The sequence below is a fragment of the Parasteatoda tepidariorum genome, chromosome 5, assembly GCF_982258835.1.
Source record: "Parasteatoda tepidariorum strain Cologne lab strain chromosome 5, Ptep-v5.0, whole genome shotgun sequence".
NCBI lineage: Eukaryota > Metazoa > Arthropoda > Arachnida > Araneae > Theridiidae > Parasteatoda > Parasteatoda tepidariorum.
Window position 1 is genome coordinate 11587352 of NC_141759.1, and position 17372 is coordinate 11604723.

A 17372-nucleotide genomic window follows, 5' to 3' on the forward strand; every position below is an offset into this window, starting at 1 on the left:
AAATAGTCTTTTCTTTGTCTCATGGAATTTTTTGAGATTTTTGAATAAAATATTTCTTTGCTTTATGATATTTAAAATAAATGACTTCAATTGTTCACATGTGCCCCTATTGGGGGCACATATGAACAAGATTAAAAGCTCAAAGCAATCATCATATTTTAAGGAAAAAAATCTTTAATATGACAGATATAGATACGTATTATACTGAAGGGGTTGTAGCTTACTATGTAAATTTAAACTGTACAGCAGTACTGTCAATAAGAAAATAATTTTTCAGCTGTACAATAATTTTTTCACTGTAGGGTTTTTCGCAACTTCATGTTCCTCTGGAGTTGTAATGGGCCTTTTTCTTTCCTCTCTGATACTCCTTCATGCTTTTTTTTTTCCATTTTTCTATCTTTTCATCTGTAGTTTAGCAATTCTATCTTTCTCAGGTGTATCAGAGGCGTAATGCGCGATCAACCAATTAATAAATAAAAAAATTTTAAAGAAAAAATTTATAAATTAATTATGGAAAATTAAATAATAATAATTTTAAATGCATACATATTTTTTAAACTTATAATATCATGAGGATAATAATCTTAATACTATGTAGGGGCACATGTGAACTGTTCACATCTGCCCCAGATGATTTGTTCACAAGTGCCCCATCATCCTTCTTAAACCTTATTTGAAAAATAAAGAATTTTTAATTGAGTAAAAAAAAAAGGGAAAAAAATTGTCATAAACTTACCTGAATGTTCATATAATGGTCTGCAATAGTTAATTTTAGTTTATTAGTTGATTTATACTATGCTTTCACTTGAAGAAGCTAATGATTATAATATATACAACACCAGCTGATACAAAGAAATTGTCAGAATAGAACAACAAAATGTCTCATTGTTCTGAAAGTTTCGCAGAGGGGTAGGTCTAGTACTACCATCAATTGAAAATTTTTCAAGATTTTTTATTTCAAATCATATTGGTAAAACATACCATGTTCACATGTGCCAACTGTTCACAAGTGCCCCCCTCTCCCCTACTAACTCCAGCATAGATAACAGCTGTCGTACCGATCTATAAAATATTTAAAATGTATTGCCAATTTTCTTTAAGACAAACAAAAACGGTAGTACATAAAGCTAATAAAATATTTCTTTTTTAATATTCTCTTTCTTTAAAAACGTAACATTAAGTTTAGTTTAAGAACACCATTGTTGTTAAACCTTGGTAGTTAAATCCTCTAATATGTTCAAATTATTACTAGTATTATAAATCTTTTACGAAGGATAAAAAGAAGCACTTTTTTTTTATTGAATTTGGCAGTATAATAAAGAGTCATATTTAAAAAATTTTCGGCAAAATCTTTATTTTGTTAAAAACAAACAGATTTTCAAGTTAGGCAATTATCTGTTTCTGCTGTTCTATGATCCAGAAGGAAAAAAAATTCCGGAAATTATAACGCACCTAAATACTTCGGAACAGTATGATTTTAAAAATCGAATTATAATCCCTTTGGATAAAAACAACTCTTCTTTTGTTTTTGTCTCAACGCTTTTTGTAAATATTGACCTATTGAATATTAATAAAAGTATTTAATCTAAAAAATGTCTAATATAATAAAAAGTTTACCTATTTTTTTTTCCTTTCAAGTAAATAAATAAATAAAATCCATTAAGCAAAATTTTGTTCTTTCCTCCGTAAATAAGAATATATTATGGGTTCTTGGACTTAAGTTAATGTTTTGTTATAATGTAAAACATTTTAAAAATAAAAAGTGTTTCAATGTTATCTTTTCAGATCCATGTGCAAATATTTCTTGTAGAAATGGCGGAAAGTGCGTTGTCGGTGGCAATGGAGCTCAATGTTTTTGCCGTTTCCCATATGAGGGAAAATTTTGTGAAATAGGTAAATATATAACCTCGTTTTATTGAAATAAATAAAGTTTTAACAGAACACTTGATTTCTCGCTGCTCTTATCGGTTTAAAAAAAAGCGGTAGCAAAAGAATGGCATCTGAAAGTGTTTACTTTCTTTTTTCAAACAAAAAAAACAAAACAAAAATAAGCAAGATTTACTTCTTTCCGTCTCATATATGAATATTTTACTGTTCCTTGGAATAAAGTTCAATGATCATTGATATAATGTTCAATATTTCAAAAATTAAGAATACACAAATGTTTTTTTTTTTCAGATACAGATCTATGTAGAAATGTTTCGTGCAGAAATGGCGGAAAGTGCATAAACAGTATAAATGGTGCTCAATGTTTATGCCCTTTCCCCTATGAAGGAAAATTATGTGAAATAGGTAAATATACGAACCTCGTTTTAATTGAAATACTAAGAATTTAAATGAATACTGGAATTTTCTTATGCATACATGGGTTTAAACAAATATGTAACAAAAAACAAAAAAACATTTTCGTTTATATACTTGTGATCATCATTTAAATTAATGTAAAAAGAAAATACATCGATCTAAAAACATTGACCAAAAAAAAAAAAAAAGAAAATAACGTTGAAGTGGCCATTTTGAATAGGAAATTCCTACTATCAGAAAAGCAAATTTACAAATCTTTTCAAAGTTTATTTATTTAGATCAGTGGTTAACTCTGCCTGATGTGAAAGTTGTCGTAGTGTTAACAAGAGGTAGCCGATTTCCTTTAAACCCACAAGCAAAGGTTTTAAGTAAATACAAATCTTTAACCTTTAGATTTCATGTAATTTTAAATATGACATCATTTCTAGTTTCAGAAAGCCAGCGATGGTAAACTGTGGTACAATGTGTTGGTAAATCATTGAATTTCCGGGAAGTATTAAAATTGTAAGTGATGTTATGAATCGTTTAAAAAGGGCTCGAGGTGGCTCTTTTTTATTAAAATAAAAGATTAGGCAGCATAATAAAAATGCACATTTGCAAATAATTCGGAAAAAAAAAATTTTTGAAAAAAAAAACTGATTTTCAAGTTAAACGAATAGCTGTTTCTGCATATAGAGCAGCTATCTAGTAATAAGAAAAATATTCTGGAAATTAATGAGAAACGCAACACTGAGGAACAGTTGGATGCAAAAACCAAAAAATATTTTTTTTGGATAGAAAAGATCTTCGCTCCCTTTTGCCTCAACGTGCTTTAAATATCATTTTATCGATCATTGAAAAAACTATTAAAGCAAAATTATATTTAATATAATAAAGAGTTTATAATTTTTTCTTTCCCTTAAAAAAATGTCTCCAGCAAGCATTTCCTTTTTCTGCCTTAAATATTTTTATGTTATGGGGTTAGGAATAATCATTAATAATCATTGTTATTGTATAAAACATTTTGAACATAATAAATATTCCAATGTCATCTTTTCAGATCCGTGTGCAAATATTTCTTGCAGAAATGGCGGAAAGTGCGTTGTCTATAGTAAAGGAGCTCAATGTTTATGCCGTTTCCCTTATGAGGGAAGGTTTTGTGAAATAGGTAAATACATAACTTCGTTTTTATTAAACTAATAAGGTTTTAACTGAATACTAGAATCCTATCTGCTCGTATTGGTTTTAAACAGGTGGTGACAAAGAAAAAGTTGACCTTTATCTCATAAATACTTCTCAGACCAGTTTTATATATTATTCTGGAAGGAAAATATATCGATAAGAAAAGTCAAACGCAAAAGCGTTAAAATGGTGTCTTAAAACGTACTAAATTTTTTATCTTTTAAAGAAAAAGAGAAAAAAAAGTATTGAGTAAGGCTTATTTCTTTAAGTCTATGGTTCTTGGAATAGGGCTTACTGTTGATTGCAATAATATAATATAGATTTTTAAATTAATCAATACACAAATGTTATTTTTTTCGTCTTTTCAGATACAGATCTATGTAGAAATATTTCTTGTAAAAATGGCGGCAAGTCAGAGCCGTTTTTAAGGATGGGCCAAGTGGGCCCCGGCCCAGGGCCCCGAGTTCTAATGGGGCCCCCAAAAGTCTAAAATCTCATTGCATTAATTGTTTTGTTTTTTTAAAATTCTAACTCAATTATTATTTATAACTTAAGAGGGCCCCCAAACCCCACTTTTTTCTTCTTTTTTTTTAAAGTTTTATTCAGAGCTGAGGCCCTCTGAAGCCCATAATATACATATTTTTTTCTTTCTTACACTGTTGGATTCTTTTCAAAATCTAATCGCAGTGTTTACAAATATAAAATTGTTACTCTTCACTTTTCTAACTAAAAGAGCAATAAAAAGCTCTTTCCACTAATGAAAATATCCCCACTTTCGTAGCTACCACCCACAGAGTTGTCAAATAGCCTTCTCACCTTACACTGTGGGAAAATGTCTTTAGCTTCTTTATATTGCCTCGGGGCTCTTTTTTCCTAACTTCGAAAATATCAGATATCCACAGAAACACCCCTTTGTCTGATTTCTGCTCATAAATTTCTAGGAAGAAAAATTTCTTGGACTGTAAATAGGGGGAGAGTCTTCTTAGAATTCCATTGGGTCACTCTGTCTTGAGATTTCCATAGTGCCTTTAAATTGGGCCTCGTTCAATTCTAAATTTTCTTTCATAGAAAATGTATATATTTTTTTTTAATTTTTTATAAAAGCATTTTTTTTAATCATCTTAAATATTTCAACTAGCCCAATAGTTTTATTTGCTTAACTTTTGTAGTTGATTTTATTTTGCTATTTTTCAAATTAATCGGAATTGGAATTGGATATTAATAAGACATAAATCCTTCACGTTGGAGGTAAGCAAGTGTTTTTATTATATCAATTTTGGTTGTGGTTAGGGAAAACATGAAAGGTTTGCGCAGTTTTTTATATATACGTTGTGATTTTTTTGTTTATTTATTTAAATGGCCGGCCAATATTCAATTCCCTCTTTGACTGGCCTGTCTGCCAAAACTCTTGATTTGTTTTGTTCTGGATGAAATTGAGATAACAAATGTAATTTTATTTTAATTTACTTACTGCTAATAGACAGAAACGACATAGGATTTTGTTTAATCGAGCATTGAAATCAAATGATCATCAACTAAACAAATGTTTAAACACGAGAAAATAACTTTTTAAAACTCCAGTATGACCAAATTTTCCACGTTTCCCCTAAATATGAAATATGTTTAATTTGTAATATTATATTTCGTACACAAAATTAATTTATTTAGTTTGCTTATGATTTTATTGTTTATTGATCATATTCGTTTCTATTTTTAACTCCCTGATTTTTGTTGTTATTATGTGTCTAAAGTTAATAAAGCTTCTCAAATTTTTAATTAATAAGACTTTTAAATTTCCAAATCAAGGTCGAAACAATTTCTTAAAATTGTAAATCGAAACTATATATGAAATTTTGACAGCTTTGTTTTTATTTTAAACGTGTGCATTTAATTTAATAAAATAAAAATAAATGAAAAAATATATAAATAAATGCCTGAATCCGCCCGTCGGTGTTCCCACCTTATCGTGGTGGTGTGGTTTGTGTGTGTTGTCGATCCCGAGAGCTATGCCGGCGGTAGCTTAGCTACTGGCAGGGTCACCCAAGCCGGACAGGTCGGAGGGGAGACACCAGACAAAGAGGAACACCCTGGTCCTCCAGGTTGGGGGTTGGGCGTAGGGCTAACAACTCTACCCTGTAAAAAAATCTTGTTGCGAAGTCTCAAGTCAATGAATCCGGACCGAAATTTAGAAGACGACCTGGCAAATCTTACATGGAACTGAGAATCGGAACTTGGAACATTCGCTCTTTGTATAAAAGCAAAGGGCTGCAACTCTTAACGGAACAGCTGGATAATTACAGAGCTGATGTAATGGCTCTGCAAGAGATGAGGTGGCTTAACGATGGAATAATCGAGAAGAGAAATCACACAATCTTCTATAGCTGTGATAAGAAGAGGCATTTTTTTGGAACGGGTTTTGTTGTGGGCAAACACATTCGTCATCTTGTCGTGGATTTCGTGCCAAAGTCTCCAAGGTTATGTAAAATTAGGCTAAGAGGAAAATTCTTTAATTACAGTCTTATAAATGCCCACGCACCTACTGAAGACAAGGATGAAGACGAGAAAGAACTTTTCTATGAGAACCTGCATTCTCTATATAACTCCTGTCCACAAAACGACATCAAAATTATTTTGGGTGACTTAAATGCTAAAATTGGAAAGGAAGCTGAGCACAGGCCCACTATTGGAAAATACAGCCTGCACGAAACAACAAATGACAATGGACAGAGGCTCATTCACTTCGCTGCAGAACATAGCATGGTCATATCCAGCACCTTTTTCCAACACAAGAGAATTCACCAAACGACCTGGAGATCACCAGATGGAGATACCTCCAACCAGATCGACCATATATTGATAGACTCCAGACATATGACGGACATACAAGATATTAGAACCTATCGTGGGGCCAACTTTGACTCAGACCATTACATGGTAATGAGCAGGATCAAGGCCAAACTATCTAATGCACGTAAATGTCATGGGAAACGTCTTGAGAAATTTGACTGCGAACAATTAAAGACCCCTAGAGTCAGGGATGACTTTCAGTCACAACTAACTATGAAGCTTGATGAGAAAGCAATCGAAAATATTGATTGCATAGATGGAAAGTGGACTTCTTTCAAAGAAGCCCTATTGGACACATGTGATAATGTAATAAGCAAAATAAAAAGAGCTGAGAAAAAGGATTGGTTTGATACAGAATGTCGCAACGCGACCCAAAGAAAAAACGATGCATATAATATGATGCTCAGTAAAAAACACTCAAGAGCATCAGTAGAGAAATACAAAACTGCAAGAAGAGAAGAAAAGAAAGTTCATAGGTTGAAGAAAAAGTTTTTTCACGAAGACCTCTTTAAGGATGTCGAACATCTCCGAGGGTCTAATGAGAGCAGAGCTTTCTTTCGTGGCATTAACTTTGGTCGTCAAGAGTTCAAACCTAGAACTAACCTTTGCAGAAATAAAGATGGAGATATTTTAAGCGATAAAACAGACATTCTCAATAGGTGGAATGAACACTTCGACAACCTACTTAATGTAGAGTGCGTTCAGACAGAGTCCTGTTCACCAAACGTTAACCAAGAGTGTATAGCACCTCTTTCAATGATTGAGGTTGAAGAAGCAGTTCAAAAACTTAAGAACAACAAGGCTCCTGGCCCAGATTTGATATCACCAGAATTCTTAAAAAACTCAGGACCAGATGGGTTAAAGGCCATACATAATATTCTAACATCAGTATGGGAAAAAGAGATACTCCCGGAAGAATGGAAACACAGCACTGTTTGTCTTATACACAAAAAAGGAGACATTCTTGAATGTTCAAACTACCGGGGTATCAGCATGCTCTGCACTGCATATAAAGTCTTTTCAAAAATTCTATTTAACAGACTTAGCCCCTATGTAGAAAACATCATTGGTGAATACCAGTGCGGCTTTAGGAGGGGCAGGTCTACAACTGACCAAATATTTTGCATAAGACAGATTCTGGAAAAGACCAGGGAATTTGGAATTGGTACCCACCACCTATTTGTGGATTTCAAAACTGCTTACGACAGTGTAAACCGGAAGCGACTCATTGAAGCTATGCGAGAATTCAATATCCCGGACAAGCTTGTACGACTCACCACACTTACACTGTGTAAGACCATGCAGAAAGTTAAAATCCAAAATGACTTCTCGGAACCAATGGAGGTAAAAAATGGTGTAAGGCAAGGCGATGCTTTGGCATGCCTACTCTTCAATTTGGCATTAGAAAAAATTATCAGAGATTCAGGAATCAATACCAGAGGACATATCTTTCATAAGTCTGTCCAAATTTTCGCTTTTGCCGATGACATTGACATCATAGCTCGAACACAATCTGACTTAAAGCAAGCCTTTCTATCCATGGAAAAAGAGGCAGAAAAAATGCATCTCACTATTAACCAGGAGAAAACCAAGTATATGCAATGCACCAAAATAACTGATTCTACAACTCACTTGCAAATTGGTGAATACAAGTTTGAAAAAGTAAACAGTTTTGTTTATCTTGGTTCTGAAGTCAACGTTAATGGCAATATCGCACCCGAAATACAAAGAAGAATCAATAGTGCAAGTAAATGTTTCTATGGATTAAAAAAATATTTAAACTCAAACCTACTAAAAAGAGATACTAAACTGTTAATTTATAAATGCTTGATCAGACCTATCCTAACATATGCCTCAGAAACATGGACAACAACACAGAAAGATGAGAATTCCTTGGGAATCTTCGAACGTCGGATCCTAAGATCCATTTTTGGGGGCAAACAAGTTGATGGTACTTGGTACAGACGTTCAAACTCACAACTCTATCGGGCCCTTAGAGAGCCTGAAGTTGTCAAGTACGTAAAAATTCAAAGAATTAAATGGGCTGGTCACATCATTCGGATGAACAGAGAGCGTCCGACAAACATAATCTTTTCGGCTCAGCCCATCGGATCAAGGCCCAGAGGTCGACCAAAGCTGAGATGGGCCGACTGCGTGGAAAGAGACTTTTCAGTCTTAAAAGTCTCAAACTGGAAGACAACTGCCAGGCAGAGACAGGCCTGGAGGAAGTTGATTGAGAAGGCCAGGGCCCACCCGGGGCTGTCGTGCTATTGAGGAAGGAAGGAAGGAAGGAAATGCCTGAATAAAATAAAAAGCTTCGTTATCATATCATCTTTTCAACAATTTGAGTATTAATAAATTATTTAAAAATAAGCAAATTTTTAGTTTAAAAAGTAAAATTTTTTTTTATTTGTTTAAAAGGTAATTGTGCTCCATCATTCGATGATGAGACTATTTAATATCTGTTCCTAAGGATCAGAATTCTCTTTTATTTTACTTTATTGTGTAATATATTTAATACTTTCATGCGATATGCTGCAGTTTTAAATACCTAAAAGATGACTGAAATTGTCAATTCAAAAAAAACAATTAATACTTTTGAACATGAATTTAAATAACTCCATACGTTTTGTTTGGCTATCTCATTTTACATTATCACAGTATTTAGAGCAGACAATTACTTGTCCGTGTGGATGATATATAAGTAAAAGAAGCATACAAAAAAAAAAAAAAAAAAAATACTAATAATAATAATAATAATATTTCAGTTAATACCCTCAATATTATATTTTTAAGCTTCTCGCAAAAATGTGTTTAAAAAATAATTGTCACAAACAAATTAATATTAAGTAAGAACGAAACAAAAATGATATCAAAATATGCTGAATCACTAATGAGATAGGTGGGATGAAAGACATCGAAACCAATTTGATTGAATAGTAAAACTAGAAGGTGTTTCTAAAATCCGGAAATCAATCAGGTTTTTTAGTCACAAAATTTATCAGGGGCAATTCGTTAGATTTCAATATGGGTTATGTTTTTTCTTTGATTAAACATTAACAAATATTTGTCTTTTAAAACCTTTCATTCTATAATAAAAATAATTATTCTATAATTGTAATTCTAAAACTAATTGCTAACTGATATAAAGCTTTAGTGTGTTTCATTGATACGTCTTCTATCGGCGGAACCCCGACATTACGATTAAGGTAATTAACATTATAACCCAAAAAGCAGACTATTTTTAAAATATTTAATTAGAGGAATGTAGATTTTTCATCTTTTTATCATTAACAATCTTAAATAAGGTTTTATATCCGACAGTTAAATTTGCAGTCCTTGTGTTATATCTAGTCTAGTTTTGAATTTATTTTTGGTGCATATACATAAGCTGAAAATGAATAAGATAAGCCGAATTATGGTTCACTTCTAAATGAACTGAAGATACTTGTTATAAACGCTAAAAATTGTAATTTGGAAAGCATTTTTCCAGAATGTCAAGTATTCAAATGACTTAATTTATTAAATTTAAAAAAAAAATTATTAAAAAAATTTCCGCAAGGCAGGTGTGTATATTTGGGGCTGATGGTTATGAAATCTAACACAAAACTGTGAGATCGTGGGTTCTATTCCATCTGATGACAGTCTTTAATTACAATTTATTAATACTGAAAAATGTTTTTCTTATTTTTTTTTTTAAGTATGCATGCTAAAAACTAATAATTTAACAATTATTTAAAAAACTAGAAGGCTCCGCTCCCTGTTCATTTTGCTCATTAACCCTCGTGGTTGCTTCTGCATTTATTGCAGAATAGGAAGTTAAGAACAGATGGATAAGAACAGTTTATTTCCAATTTTTTTTCTACAAAAATTACGATTGGATTACCATTTATATTTTGAAGATGACTAAATTTCGGCAAATCAATAAAATTCGTACCAATTAATAAAATTAGAAAATTGGCACCTGCTGCAGAGTTATTACTCAATGAAGATGGACTCAAGGAATAGAGCATTCTCCTCTGAATGAGGTGCACCGAGTTTGAATCCCAGTGATGGCTGGTCGATATGAATTTCACACCCAACTTCTACCGACCACAGTGCTGACGTGAAATATTCTCTGTTATAGACGGATCATGGGTTAGAGTCCCTTTACCGTCAGGCTAACCGTGGAAGGCACTCGTGTTCTTCCTCTCTATGCACCGTAAATGCGGGTTAGTTCCATCATAACGTCCTCCATGAAGGCAAAAATTTCTTCCAATACTTTATCCTGGAGTTCTGCTGTATGATGGATTGGGTTCAAAATTACAAGGCTACGGAGCTGAACATTAGTAGTCGTAAACTCGAAATTGATTGGGCTGTTACAAAATAAACTAATAACTTGGCCACGATAGCTTGGTTGGTAGGGCTATGGACTCCTGCTCGTGAGAATGGAAGTTCGAATTCAGCCAATACCACTGCGAAATGATCCAGGAGTTTCCTTGTCTTCTGGATTGGTTTTAAAATTTCAAGGCTACGTAGTTAAACATTGGCTCAAAATTGAGTCAGTTTTTCAACGATTATAAAAAAAAAAACTAATAATCAAACTGTATTTTCTTGTATTCTTTCTAACTCCTAGCATATTTTCTGCACACCTTCATAATTTGATGTTTCTAAGTCTTACAGATTTTGAGCTGCAAAGCAAACTGTATGTCTTACAGGAAATTGATTTTGATGAAGTGATAGAAGATTCGCCTCTCAAAAAGCGCGAAAAGTATTGTTACCTTAAATTTTCGATAAAAATAATGTATATAAGTTTTTATAATTAATTTATATGTTTTTTACTCCTAAAATAAAAAAAAATTAAAAAATTATTCAAAATAAAATTTTTTTCTCTAAATTTACTCATAAAGGGCCCCCAGATAATGACAGGCCCAGGGCCCCTATGAACATAAAAACGGCTCTGCGGCAAGTGCATAAACAATAAAAATGGTCCTCAATGCTTATGCCGTTTTCCATATGAGGGAAAACTTTGTGACATAGGTAAATATATGAACCTCGTTTTAATTTTTGTTTCATTTTATAATCGTCGTTGAACAGCTGACCCAATTTTTTGGTTTACGACTACTAAAGTTCGAAGCCGTAGCCTCGTAATTTTGAACCAAATCCAAAAGACAAGAGAATTCTTGGATCAGAGTATTGGGAGAAATTTGCCTTCGTGGAGGACTTTTTTAAGGAACTAACCCACAATTGCGTTAAATGAGATAAAAGCCACGAAAATCTCCCAAGGCTAGCCTGGTGGCAAGAGGTCTCTAACGCGTGATCCGTCTGTCTACCACTGAGGATATTTTACGTCATTTTAATTTTTTACTTTATTTTATAACTGTCGTTGAACAGCCGACCTAATTTTTGGATATACGATAATTAAAGTTCAAAGCCGTAGCCTTGTAATTCTATCCCCATCCAGAAGTTAAAAGAACTCCTAGATCGAGTATTGGGAGTAATTTGCAAATCGTGGAGGACTTTTTCAAGGAACTAACCAGCTTTTGCGTTACATGGAGAGATCTATCCCCTGAGCCACCACGGATCCCTCGTTTTAATTGAAACAATAGGGTTTTTTCATGAATGTGGAGTTTCATCTGCATTTATGGGTGTGAAAAAGTAGTTAAAAAACTTTAACAAAAACTAGTTGTTTATATGTTTTCGATCACCACTTTATGTTAATCCGTAAAGAAAATACAACGATAAGAAAACTATGTTCTAAAAGCGTCAATTTTGAAGAGAAAATTCCTGCTAGCAGAAAAGCAATTTTACAAACCTATTTTAAATTTATTAAGACCAAAGGAAACCCTGTTATATGACAGTGGTTGCAGTATTCTTCAAAAAGTTTGGAAGGGTTGTCAACAAACAAAGGTTTTAAGGGTTTATGAAGCTAAAAGAATTATTTAATCCTTCGACCATGGTAGTTTAATCATCGAATCGAGGGAAAATATCAAAATTATTACTGATAATGTGAATCTCTTATGAAACATACGAAGAGGCTTTTTTTTAATAATATAAAGGATTGAGCAATAGAATGAAAAGTCACATTTTCAATTAATTCAGAAATATTTAATTTTTTTAAGAAACAACATGATTTTCAAGTTAGAAAGTTAGCTGTTTATCCATATACAACTGCTATCTAGTAAAAATAAATTCTTCAAACTTATAATTTAACTACCTGAAAGCGATTCTGAGGAACGGTTTAATGTATACGACTCTAACTCTCTTTTCTATCTTGTGGATCTATGAATTTCACTCTATTGATTATTTAAAAACCTAATTAAGATAAATTATGTCTAAAGTAAAAAAAGAGTTTACCTATTTTATCCTCTAAAAAAGAAATAAAAATGCATTTAACAAGTTTTTCTCCTTTCCGTCGTAAATATGAAAATGTCCTGATTTCTTGGAGAAAAAGAAAAGGTTAAATATTCATTGTTATAGCGTAAGGATTTTGAAAATTATAAATGCTCCAATGCTTTCTTTTCAGATCCATGTGCAAATATTTCTTGTAGAAATGGCGGAAAATGCGTTGCCGGTGGAAATGGAGCTCACTGTTTATGCCGTTTTCCATACGAAGGAAGGTTTTGTGAAATAGGTAAAAATATATAACCTCGTTTTTATAAGGAATTAAGATTTTAACAAAATAATTGAATTTCCTTTGCTCGTATTGTTTTTAAATAAACGACAACAAAAGAAAAACAATCGCTTGATCATTTATGCGATGCATGTTTTTATGTTCATTATGTCATCTAAAAGTTTTTCTTCTTCGAAAAATAAAGGCATTTTTTTCGTGTTATTTGGGAATATATTATGGTTCCTTGGAATAAGGTCTAATATTCATTGTCATAGTATTAACATAATAGTGTTAAGCACTAATGTTGAACATTTTTTTTTTCAGATACAGATTTATGTAGAAATATTTCTTGTAGAAATGGCGGAAAATGTATAAACATTAAAAACGGAGTTCAATGTTTATGTCGTCACCCATACGAGGGAAAATTTTGTGAAATAGGTAAATATATGAAGTTATTTTCATCTATTCTAATATTATTTAAACTGAAAAGTTCCCCCCTGATGCTTTTTATGGATTTGAAAATGTGGTAAAATAAGAAAGAAAAAATATTATATATACGAAAAATATCACTATTCTCTTTTTTTTAACTCAATGTCCTATGAATTTCACTCTATTGAATATTTAAAAAATCTACAGAAGATAAATTATGCCTAATGTGATAAAGAGTTTACCTATTTTTCCCTCTAAAAATAATAACATAAAAGAAAAGAAAATGTGCAATTATCAAGTTTCCTCTTTTCAGTCGAAAATATGAATATGTTATGGTTCCTCCGAAAAAAGGCTAAAAGTTCATTGTTATAATGTAAGGATTATAAATGCTTCAATGCTTTCTTTTCAGATCCATGTGCGAATATTTCTTGTAGAAATGGCGGAAAATGCGTTGCCGGTGGAAATGGAGCTCAATGTTTATGCAATTTCCCATATGAGGGAAGGTTTTGTGAAATAGGTAAATATATAACCTCGTTTTAAGTAAGCAAATAAGATGTTAACAAAATACTAGAATTTCCTCTGCTCTTATTAGTTTTAAATAAGCGGCAAAAAAAAAAGAATACTTTGATCGTTTATGTGAAACCATGCTTATATGTTCAGTATGACATCTTAAAGAGTTTATCTAGTTTTTCTTATAATAAATAAATTAATTAAATTAAATGAAACAAAAGCAATCTTTGTTTTTCTTCGTCGTTCATAGTTCCATGGATTAAGGTTTAATGTTAATTGTTATAATATTAACATAATAATGTTAAAACTATAACGTTGGGCATTTTCTTTTCAGATACAGATTTATGTAGAAATATTTCTTGTAGAAATGGCGGAAAATGCATAAACAGTAAAAATGGTGCCCAATGCTTATGCCGTCACCCATATGAAGGAAAATTTTGTGAAATAGGTAAATATATGAAGTACTTTTTATCCATTTTAATATGATTTAAACTGAAAAGTTTCCCCCTGATGCTTTTTATGGATTTGAAAATGTGGTAAGATAAGAAAGAAAAAATATTATTATACATTTTAGACTATCATTTATCCGTAAAAAAAAACACTCTAATAAGTAGACAAGTTTCAAAAGGGAAATTCTACTAGCAGAAGAGCAAATTTCCAAATTCCTTTAAATATTCCCGTCGGAGTTTCTAGTACATGACAATGGTCGTAGTTAAGTTAGAAAGAGGTTATCAAATTCCCTCATAAGTGAATATAAAGCTAATCAAAATATTGAATCCTTAGGTTTCACTTTATTTAAAATATAACATCCTTTCAAGTTTTAGAATGATAATGTTGGTAACTCATGGTAGTTCAAACATTGATACCTCTGAAAAATTTAAAATTATATCCAATATTATGAATATTTTAGGAATCACACGTAGAAGTTTTTTTGATTGGCAGAGATGATTTGGGCAATATAATGAAAAGCCACATTTTCAAATAGTTCAGAAGAACTTAATTTTTTGAAGAAAAAAAAAACAAGATTTTCAAGCAAATTGGCTAACAATTTGCTGCTTCTGCGTAATGTGCTAATAAATTACCTGAACTTAATAACGTAACTATTTGGAAACAATTCCGTGGAACAGTTTGATGTAAAAATTAACAAAAATATTTTCATTTGGAGAAATATGACTCTTCTCTCCTTTTTCTCAAAATTTCTTTTCAATGAGAGATGTAACGGGTACCCGATCTATCGGACTGAGTTTCTTTACCCGATTATTTTACAACAGGCTTTAATTCTGTGTTTAAGACATCTTAAAAGAGTTCACCTAGTTTTTCTTGTAACAAATAAATAAATAATAAATTAAACAATCATCTTTGCAATCGTGGAGGAATTTTTGATGGAATAACCCGCATTTGCGTTACATTGAGAGGAAAACCTCCCACGGTCAGTCTGACCGGCAAGGCGACTCTAACCCATCATTCGTTTACAACTGAGAGTATTTTACGTCAGCACTGAGGTCGGTGCGAGCTGGGTTCGGGATTCGAAACCGGTTCATCTCATTGGAAGGCGAACGCTCTATTTCCTGAGCAACCACGGTTCTCTTGTTTTTAATTAAAATAATTAGATTAGATAAGAATAAAAAAATTAAAATAATTGTATATATATACTTCTTAAATTCACTTTCATTACAATATAGATTTTTTCCCATTTAAAATAGTTAAAAAAAAAAAAAAACAAAGTTGTAAAAATAGTTTCAAGATTAATTTAATTTTTAAAAATTTGTGTCTGTAGTTAGCATTTCGAATAATATGCTTTCCTTTTACATTTAAAAATATAATGTTTTATACTGCATTGAAATTTAGTATACTTCTTCATCATTTCAGAAGTGATTCCTGAATATTCTTCAACGGATGCTATTACTCTTTCAACTGAAAAAATCGTCACAGAAGATCTCAACACAACCTTTTCTGAAACTTTTAACATCACAAGTGATTATGATTACACTCGTGGACCTCTCAATTATACTTCAACAGTAATCCCAACATCCGATAATTTCCTTAATTTCACAAATGATTTCAGTGAAAGCACTGCAGAAAATTCTGACTGATGTTTCTAACTTGACAGAGGAACTTCAATAAACCAAACTCCCCATAATAAAAATAATTCATTTGATAAATTCAGTTATTTGTATCATTTTGCAACCTGTTTTCGTAACATCGTTTTGAACATGAATTTAAATTTAATTCATCACTTCAACAGGAATATAATTTGCAACCTGTTTTTGTAACATAATTTTGATTGTGAATTTAAATTTAATTCAACATATTAACTGGAATATAATTTGCAACTTGTTTTCGTAACATCAATTGAAATTTAATTAAACACTTCAACTGGAATTTAATTTTGAACCACTTTATTTTACTAACGAAAATGTCTGGAAAAATAATGCTGAAAAAAAAAATAGAATTCTGGTTACTTTTGAAATGTTTCTTTCATTACAATTGGTAAAAAAGTTCTACGAAGATCGTAAATGTTGGTAGCTATGATCATCTTACAGCCCGGAAAAAATTAATGAATGTTGCTGCAGCGAGCTTCCTAAGTTTTAAAATATAGAAACGTAGAAGAAAAATGGAATATCTTTTAAATAATATTACTCAATAAAGCGAGATAATTGTCACGATAATTGTTGCATAATGTACTTAAATATTTTAGAAGTAGGAAATTCTAGAGATTTTTACAGTCATCAAAGTAGAAAAAACTGCAATATTCTATAGTTATGATTGGCATTAAACATACTTGAAATGTTATGTATAATGCTTACTCATAATTTTGAATATTAATAGGCATTTAACTCATCACACATAGTTCAAAAATTTTTTTTTAATTAATTTAAAAAGAATACTGTGAGTAAAAATAAACTGAACATTTTAGAACAAAAAATGTTTTTAATTGATTTCTATAAATGAAGTATGTATTAGTAATATTTTTTAATTATTCAAGCAAGCAAGCAATAATCTGCACAAAAAATTAATTTCAAAAAGGATTTTTAAAGGAAACTTACTCAATTTTAAGGAATTTTCTAAAATGTACAAAAACCAGGTAAATTTTAAATAAACCAGTAGACCAGGAGAAACTGGCAAAATCCAGTAGTCTACTGGAAAATCCAGTAGAGTTGGCAGCTATGCATGATTAAAAACTTTATTTGCTTCAAAAATACAAATTGGAAATAACAGCCGTCATGTTTAAGGATATCAAAAACAGATAACTAATAGTTATTCTACACAGACAGGGGTAAGGACCATAAGGAACCACTTTAATGATCTTTCAATTCATGATGAAGGGGGAAAGGGTCACATCGGCCTCAGGCACCCTGACCGACCAACAGGATCAGGACAGACAGGGGTAGCTAATCTGATGATTTAGACCGTGGTCTGCTGACATGGTCCTGTGACCAAAAGATATTATGAGTCCAAACTTATTTTAACTGATAAGCTTATGCCTCTATCAGGTTTTTTGTTGAAAAAGTAAATTAAGGGACATAAA

General features: G+C 31.6%; 1 protein-coding gene across 10 annotated transcripts in view; it reads left to right on the top strand.

Moving 5' to 3' along the window:
- LOC107453191 (uncharacterized) overlaps positions 1-16009 on the top strand; it is a 32762-nt gene extending 16753 nt beyond the window's left edge. For 3 of the 10 annotated variants that reach the window (XM_043051317.3, XM_043051319.3, XM_071185914.2), the window contains 10 exons: positions 1786-1893; positions 2179-2292; positions 3344-3451; positions 3834-3869; positions 11254-11331; positions 12818-12925; positions 13229-13342; positions 13743-13850; positions 14178-14291; positions 15713-16009. In XM_043051317.3, coding sequence (XP_042907251.2) covers positions 1786-1893; positions 2179-2292; positions 3344-3451; positions 3834-3869; positions 11254-11331; positions 12818-12925; positions 13229-13342; positions 13743-13850; positions 14178-14291; positions 15713-15936 — 1112 coding nt within the window. In that variant the 3' untranslated portion in view covers positions 15937-16009. The remainder of the gene's footprint in view (positions 1-1785; positions 1894-2178; positions 2293-3343; positions 3452-3833; positions 3870-11253; positions 11332-12817; positions 12926-13228; positions 13343-13742; positions 13851-14177; positions 14292-15712) is intronic. The other 7 variants (XM_071185913.2, XM_087163409.1, XM_043051320.3 and 4 more) reach the window with 7 other exon arrangements.
- Positions 16010-17372: the final 1363 nt, after the last annotated feature.